The sequence below is a fragment of the Solanum stenotomum genome, chromosome 3 (genome assembly GCF_019186545.1).
Source record: "Solanum stenotomum isolate F172 chromosome 3, ASM1918654v1, whole genome shotgun sequence".
Lineage (NCBI taxonomy): Eukaryota > Viridiplantae > Streptophyta > Magnoliopsida > Solanales > Solanaceae > Solanum > Solanum stenotomum.
Genome location: NC_064284.1, coordinates 11,930,260 through 11,938,886, shown reverse-complemented (window position 1 = coordinate 11,938,886; position 8,627 = coordinate 11,930,260). Strand labels below are relative to the sequence as shown.

The following is an 8,627-nucleotide window of genomic DNA, read 5'->3' as shown; positions in this document are numbered from 1 at the left end:
GAAGATAAACTTAACACGTACTTTTGCAAAGTTGAAGGTAGCTGACTTCATACCCATGAATAAAATGTAGCGATCCACTCTCCTTTTCCTCATGGAATTCGCTCCAAGTAACTAGCAGCTGACTACATACCCAATCTGGCAGTTAAGACAGCACTGGGTTTTTGACAATGTGTATAATGGAATTTCAACAATATCTTTGACATACAACAATGAAAAGGGAACTCTTCCCAAGAATATGTTATTGCTTCTCATCTTCCGATTGTGTAACTTGCTTCTCATTCTCAGTTCTCTGTATGCTACTTTGCATTTCAAGAAGTTTTTCTTGCTCCTCATCAGCTGCTTGTGGATTTACATCGTTCACAGCCTTAGGCTTGTTGCTCGTGGATTGCTGGTACATAACACCACCAAGCATGCAGATCAAGAGTCCCACTGTGCCAACAAGAGTCGAGTGCTTATCCCAGATAATTAGATTTATCACCACTGTCAATAGTTTGTTCACTATGCCAAGAACAGTAAAGCCAGTCGCAGATATTGTTCTACGGCAAGAAAATCCAAAGAAAGAGATAGCTAAACCAAACAAACACGACAGGGCTACGGGTAACACCACTTGAAAACTGTACCAATCTGACTCATCCTGAATCTCATGCTTTATTTTCTTCAGTTCGCCCATTATAAGCAGCTCAATAGGAAAAAGCATCAAAGCCTCAAGATTGTTGTATAACACAAGTCCCCACGTGTTTAAGCCAATTGTCATTACTACATGCTTGATATAAACAAAATCAATGGACATGCTCACTAAGTACGCCACTGCCCAGCTATAAGCTGTAAGTGTGAACTGGTAATCAGTAGTGACATAGAGCATACTACCAGCAAAGATTGTACCCAGTGACGCCCATGTTTTAATAGCTGGCCATGGTTGGTGCAAGTAGAGGGTCTCTCCTATTGCAACAAAGATGGGGACAGCTGATCTGAAGACAATAAAAGTGTCAACATTGGCATGGAGGAGAAGCTCACTGTTCGTAAAAAGAGAGAGATAAAATATAATTGAAGCTGGCAGAAACCGCCACATTGTTTTAAGATCAAGCTTATCATGTTCTAGGACCTTGAGCCACCCGCACATGAGAACTCCAGCTGCACTTGTGAAATACTGCAGCGCAGTCAGTGCCCCTGGGTAAGGAAATTTCATGACGGCCCACTTGTTAATGATGGAAAGTAATGATGCTGATAGACAGTACCCAGCAGCTACTCCATAAACTGATGCTTGCTGAAGTAAACCATCGTACCAAGTCGATTGTAGACTGGGTGGTGGTGAAGAAGCATCCAGAGACTTCCTGGCATCTCCATCTTTAGGATTTTCCACATCATTTGACATTTATATCTAAAATAACAAAAATACATGTTTTCTTAGTATATTATCTTTTACGTTTTCTGAAAAAGTAGTATATTCTCTTTTTTACAAGCAAGCCTGCAGAACCTAAGCCTGCTGCTTTATACAGAAAAAGTCATATGCCAGAGCATTCACCAACAATCATTTTGGTCATGTGCATCAACCATTTTGAACTGGTCTGGACCAACTGTATGACTCCTCTTAATCCATTCTTCTCTTTAGGCACATTTCATTTTACATTAAATAATTTGTCATTAAGGCAAATTAGGAGCTCGATAAAACTATAGGTTCTTTGAATTTCATACATATCCTTACACAGACATACAGTTCTTAACCAAACTAAAGAAGCTCCTCATGGACACTGATGGTATCATCCATACAGATCCTTTATTCTGGTGTGTTTTATTCTAAGTTACATTCCGTATTGATTCTGAAAAATTGTAGGCCTTTTGAGACAATTTCCTCTCCGTATGATTTTAAATCTACCTCTTTCCATATCACCTTCAATCATCATATTGTCATAAAAATCAAATTTATTAAAATAATACTCCTTCCGTTTCAATTTGTTTGTCTTACTTTCCTTTTTAGTCCGTTTCAAGAAGAATGCCTCTTTCCATTTTGGCAACTCTTTAATTCTAACTTTCCACATAACATCTTTAAAACCACAATATTAAAAGGCATTTTTGTACATTCTACATATAGTTAAAGATCACAAAATTCAAAAGTTTTTTTTACTTTCTTAAACTCCGTGTCAAGTCAAAATCAGACAAACAAATTAAAACAAAGAGAGTCACAACTTAGTGGCGCTCTCCACTTTGCTCCCTGATAACATTCAAGGTATGAGTTTCTCTAATGCGTAAATAAGTAAATTGGTCAGGCACAAAACCAGACGAACTAAACCTTCTGCACTCCGTGCCCGTTTGGATTAACTTATTTTTAGGTGCTTTTGATTTTTAAGTAGTTTTTCAGTTTTGAAGGTGTTTGGAAAGGTTATAAAGTGCCTTTAAGCACCCATTTTTAGGCCAATTTTTTAAAAAAGTAAGTCAAGTAGGATACCATCTACTTATGACTTTTTAACTTTTGACTTATAAGTTACTTTTTATAAGCACATCCAAACAGGCCCTCAGTCCAATGCTACTTCAGTGAGGACGACTCTTCATTTCTAACCTAACTAGGCAATATTAGTCATTGACAGAAAATCCAGTACACTCAATAGAGGTGTCCTCCCATATTCACTTATCAAAGCATAAAATCAAGAGCAGTATTCTGCCAAGCTTCTATTTATTACCGTAAAGGCTATTGGAAAATGTATCTTGCCAGCACGATTAGTTGACTTTCTTAACATTTTAAACAAATTGGATATTAAGAGGATCCACATTTGCTATTGTTCTGCTTTAGATCTATCAACATTACATACTGCATCAAACATACTTGTACTAGATTTGCATTGAAGTACTATCCTCCAGCTAGCTCAATCTCTCTTTTAACATATTAGAATCTGGAAAACAAATCAAGTTGCAATCTCAATAATCACAGTGAAGTAGCACAACTTACAACAACCGCCTAATGCTTCAGAGCACAGGTGACCAGAAGAATTATCCTCCCAAATCACTAGAAGCCACTAGTTTCTTTAGAAGAAAACTCTGCAAAAAAAAGTAGTATACTTAGAAGACAACAGTGAAACAAGCAAGCAGATAACACAAATACAACCATACAAATAGTGACACACATATTGTTTTAATGACAGTACATAAGATTTGGAGCCACAATTGGTTGCGTCTCGATTAACATGGATATGGAAATATAAAATACGGTGGAAGAAGCCAATGACGGTGGATTTGGACCGGTGCATTGACGATAGGTCGTGACAGTGTAAGAGCATTTTGCCTGGGTATAGCTCGAAAATTAGGGTTTGAGGAGGAAGAGAGGGACTCACCGTTGAAGATCACGAAACAGGAGGAAGACGGTGGCCGCTAATGATCCCGGCGGAGTTGTCGGTGGCTCGTATACGCCGGAGAGTGAGAAATAGAGCGCAATGGAAGTAAAAGGACGGATGGGATAATAACGCAAAATGGAAGTAATTTAATGGCTGTTAGGGCATCTCCAACCCAATCCTCTATTTTACTCTCCAAATATAGAGTTCTNGGTTTGAGGAGGAAGAGAGGGACTCACCGTTGAAGATCACGAAACAGGAGGAAGACGGTGGCCGCTAATGATCCCGGCGGAGTTGTCGGTGGCTCGTATACGCCGGAGAGTGAGAAATAGAGCGCAATGGAAGTAAAAGGACGGATGGGATAATAACGCAAAATGGAAGTAATTTAATCGCTGTTAAGCCCTTTGCTTGTTTAAAATTGTCACAATAAATCCTCGAGTTATCATAAAAGAATACATAAGCCCTCAAGTTTAATACATGTACTTGCTTCTTTCTTCATTTATCAAAACAAACCATAGTATAATATTATCAAAAATAAACGTAGAAAATATGATCAAGTAGAGTTGGCTTAACTCAACGAGGCCAATGAAATCCAAATTAGTATTATTTTTTTGGGGTTTTGCTGGCTACTATTGAAAGTTTTTAGAGATTCTCCACTTTTGTATTGCCACCAACCAAGTTAACTCAACAAACTGAGTTTCAACAATCCAATGCTTGTGACGAAAAGATTATAAGAATTGATAATTAAATTGGCCATGATATTGTTGTTGCAGACAAATTCAGATGACTTTGTTGCATACTTCATTAGGTTCAAAACTATCAAGCTCAAACTTATTGAAATTAGACCAACATTGCACCTTTTTTGGTCAGTTAAGATGGAAATGAAGAACTAAATTACAGCATTTGAAGAATTGACTTCATTCATCCATCATTTATAAACAACTCGTGCACATCAATAAATAAAAGATACAAGATGACAAAGAGACCACAATGAGAGCAATGCAACAAGTAGAAGACTTGAGCAATAATCTTAACTCAAATCATAGGGGAACAAATGTGTTCCTGTATTGTGGACAGTACTGAGCTGCTCATCAACTGAGAATTGTTAGGACTAAGTGAAGAGTTTGCAGAACAAGTATTGTCTTCTATATCCATTGCATCCTCCTCATTTATGCCTCCAGCACACTGAGAACTTTTATACCTAGAAAACATGTAAGCAAGTGAAAAGTTGCTCTTCTTTGTTTCTTTCAAGGAGCCTGTGGGCTGACAACTACTGGTATCTTCAAGATATTCCCTGGAAGAATCAGTATCAGTTATTGATGCCTCCTCTCTGGGTGAACCTCCTGAAGTAATGCAACATATATTTCCATCTACTGAACTCTCTGCAGGAAAGCTTGTATCTCGCCGAGAGCCTTCCCGTAGCTTCATAAGAGTTGTCTCTGCATTAGAAGGGGGGAAATTTATCAACTACTAAATATACTAAGTATTCAGTTTTAGAAGTATATCGGCTCTTTATCTATGGCACACTCCATTATCAATGTGATTTCTTGAATCTGAGGAAGTGCTGTACAACTGATACAAATAGCAAATTGGAGGATAGGCAGATTATATGTAAACCTAGGATATGCATATGCTAAAACTGAAATTTTTTTTTTTCATGTTTACCTTGAATGCTATTTCATCATCAATCAAACATGAAGTTTGACAGGCTGCACTACTTTTGATGGAACAACACAAAAGATCATCGTAGAACTAAAAGGTTGAAGTAGAAAATAATATGACAATAAAATAAGCTGGCAGAGAAGGCAAAGAGCACAGGGGTAAAAGTTTCTTCCAATGAAGTTATTCATTCTGATCGTTCATAACTTTATGCAAAGCCCCTCCGTCCCAAATTAAAATTCCTATTTGTTGAACATAATGATAAAGATCAGAGGTCAGATGTATAGTTTAAGGTTGACAAAAGGAGTATATGGTGGCAAAAGTTAGTTAGTATTTGGTTTTTCTGAAAATAGAAGAGAGAATGATTCATTGAGAAGGGAAAACCAAAGCACTATAACTCTTAGGGAAGGAAAATTTAGACATTTATCTGCAGCTACACTTGACTGATTAATTTATTTGCAGCACTTTAACGAATGATTTTTTATTTGCAGCCGCAACCATTATATATAGACCAAAGGGAGTAAATTGAATCCATAGTTCTGAAAACCAAAAGATCATCGAGACCATTTAGATGCTCCTAGAAAAACTCAGAAGCAACCTAAACCATCTTTTTAAGTTCAGTTATCACTGAAATAGACAATGTGATCTGTCTGTCCCAAAACCATGACATACACTTCACAGTGAAATTTGAAAGTGAGTCTAATCATATCAACATTTAAGCTATATTAAGATTTTCCTGCAAAACTTCAAAATTATACCAAGGCAACACAAGTGAATGGAGTTTCCTGTATCTACCATTTTATTGGCAAGACTATAACTACTTCAGTTGTTTCACACTTTACACAGACTGCAGTTCAGGCAGTAACCTGAGATAATACTGGAACTCGATTTCTCATTCCTCATGCTAGAGATGTACAACCATATGATAATTGTCTTATGGGGTCATCCACATTCATTGTATTGGAGCATAGGAGTTTGATTTAATTCCATTTATCTACTTCTACCAGTATATCTACAGATAGTGTACTCAGTTACAAAATTTAAATGGTGTAGCAAGGAAGCTTTGACTTTCTACTACAAGGACCCATAAAACCTTCCTTCAACATGGCTTTTAATAAACAAGCGTTAAAAGTTGAAACATTAATTAATCAGATATTCATTAGCCTGACTGGGTGAAATTAGTCCCATCCTGGGTGTCTTTAATTGGCTCTACCAGTCTCTCAATCTTCCTTGGAATATCCATCATCTTGGTATCGAACTTGTTGAGCTCTCCTTAACCGAAAGTTCCTATTTTGCTCCACTCCTTTCATTAATACTTTAAGCGTGATTGCTAAAATATATACTTACTCCACCACTTTAAGGCAGATGATCTTAAGATTATTACTGCTTACTCTTGAGTAGCTCATATGAGCACATTCCATTCCGCCATAACTACGCTTTAAAATTCAATCCAGCTCTCAAACTATATGATCCTCGCCACCATTCAGCTAATACTGGTAGTTGTCTAACTAAGGACAATTACTAAAAGCAATTATCTCTTGAATCCTAGGTACTCATTGTCATTGACGTTCAAAGCAATTTTATCCTGAATTTTATTCTCTAGTAATTGGAAGTTATTTTCTCAGGTTATGGTATTTGATTACAAAAATAAGGGAATTTGGAGATTCAAATGAAAAGGAATCTATCGTCTTCTACTCATTCTACAAAATCAATTCATTGACAACATAATGTTGTGTTTCTCTCAACAATACCATAACTCATTTAACGATTCCCAATAATGATCAAACATCTGCACTGATGAGGCATTAGTCGCTGCTGCCCAGCTTGCTCACCAGTACATCAGATAATAATAAATCTATTCTTCAATCCTTATTTAGCCACCTAGAATCAACAAATTACAATTGCAGAAGACAGAATATATACCAAATGATTTGCAAAGAACGCCGAATCAATAAGAAGAAAAAAGTACCATATATGGAGAGAGAATCAGCTTTGATGATCTTCGACGATGGCCTCTCCAGCTCCAATTGCTCCAGCGAGCTGATCGTCGATCGTCTTACTCTTCCCAGCATTCTATCTCTCCTCTCTCTCTCTCTCTCTCTCTCTCCCTCTCTCTCTCTCTACAGATTTGAGAAATTTCCCAAATAAGGAACCCAAATCTACTGGGCGGCAAAAACAAAATGAAGTAAAATTAGCGGGAAGTGAAAAAAAAGACGTGGGCTTAAATTTCTTCCTAAAAATATTTGGGCCAATAAAGGACCTAATACCCATTTGAATAGAAAAATGTGATTTTGGGCCTAGACAGCCGAAGTGCACAAATAGCCGATTTTATGACTCTCATTTAAGGTATAGCCTGTTTATAAGTTTTNCCTCTCTCTCTCTCTACAGATTTGAGAAATTTCCCAAATAAGGAACCCAAATCTACTGGGCGGCAAAAAATGAAGTAAAATTAGCGGGAAGTGAAACAAAAGACAAGGGCTTAAATTCCTTCCTAAAAATATTTGGGCCTATAAAGGCCCTAATACCCATTTGAAAAAATGGCATAGCATGACAACCTATAGACTTTATTGGCAATAAATAGCCCATTTTAAATTTTTTAGCAAAAAAAGATTTTTTTAATATTTATTTGGCATTAAATAGCCACATTCTTTTTATAAAAAAATAATTTTTTTTCTGATTTTCTCTCTATTTCCTAGCAGTTAGAGAGAGAAATTTTTCTCTCTCCTTATAATTTGTTCCTTTTTTCTTTTTCCTTATAATTTGTCAACAATTTTTTTTTACGTGTTTTTCAATTCTTTCTTTCTTTCCTTTTTTTTTTCTCCCTCTTTCAAGTTTAGAATTTCTATCTTCTTCTTTGAAATATTTTCATTAAAGATCAATCACAATAGTAACTTTTCACAACAAGTAACTCAAATCATACTAATTTTTTTTATATTGATTGTCTGGATTATTTTTTTAAAAAAAGTTGAGATTTCTACATTTCTTTTCTTGTAGTTGAATGCAAGATTTTTTCTTTTTACAAATTTCCGTATTAGTATTATAATTTTACAACTTTTTTTCTCCCAAAAACTGCAACGTTTCGTGATTACTGGAATTGACGTTTTTTCAATTTTTAATAAATAATAAATTAATATATTTATGACATTTTTTTGAAATATTGAATTTCGTTGATTGAATTTGACAATGAATATTTATTTTGTCTTCAACAAATGTATCTAAATTTGTTAATGATTACAAACGAACATATAACAATGTAAAATTATCTAATTTGTTAATGAATTTCGTTGATTGCATTCCAAAATAGTAATGCAAACAATTGTATACCTATGTAAAATTAGAAAGATACTAATGCAAACAAATGTATACCAATTTATAAATGAATATGAACGAATGTATCCAATACAAATGTATACCAATGTAAATTTGAAAGATATTAATGCAAATAAATGTGTACAAATTTATTATGAATAAGAACAAAATGTATCCAACACAAATGTAAAATTAGAAAGATATTAATGCAAACAAATGTACACCAATTTATAAATGAATATGGACGAATGTATCCAATACAAATGTATACCTATGTAAATTTGAAAGATATTAATGCAAATAAATATAAATGTATACCAATTTATTATGAATACGAAC

At 35.2% G+C, this 8,627-nt stretch overlaps 2 protein-coding genes across 3 annotated transcripts; both read right to left on the bottom strand.

Annotated features, from left to right (window-relative positions):
- Nucleotides 1-3,717, bottom strand: LOC125857582 (GDP-mannose transporter GONST3-like). 2 transcript variants are annotated; one of them, XM_049537193.1, is made up of 3 exons: nt 3,560-3,717; nt 2,942-3,030; nt 1-1,378 (listed from the first exon to the last, which is right to left on the bottom strand). In XM_049537193.1, the coding sequence occupies exon 3, from the start codon at nt 1,370-1,372 to the stop codon at nt 239-241; it is 1,134 nt and encodes a 377-aa protein (XP_049393150.1). In that variant the 5' UTR covers nt 1,373-1,378; nt 2,942-3,030; nt 3,560-3,717; the 3' UTR covers nt 1-238. The 2 variants fall into 2 exon arrangements, with proteins under 2 accessions (XP_049393150.1, XP_049393151.1); XM_049537194.1 differs by lacking the exon at nt 3,560-3,717 and adding an exon at nt 3,324-3,463.
- A 620-nt stretch (nt 3,718-4,337) lies between these two features.
- Nucleotides 4,338-7,089, bottom strand: LOC125857591 (uncharacterized). Its single transcript, XM_049537203.1, has 2 exons — nt 6,949-7,089; nt 4,338-4,759 (listed from the first exon to the last, which is right to left on the bottom strand). The coding sequence occupies exons 1-2, from the start codon at nt 7,049-7,051 to the stop codon at nt 4,356-4,358; spliced, it is 507 nt and encodes a 168-aa protein (XP_049393160.1). The 5' UTR covers nt 7,052-7,089; the 3' UTR covers nt 4,338-4,355.
- Between the last annotated feature and the right edge of the window lie 1,538 nt (nt 7,090-8,627).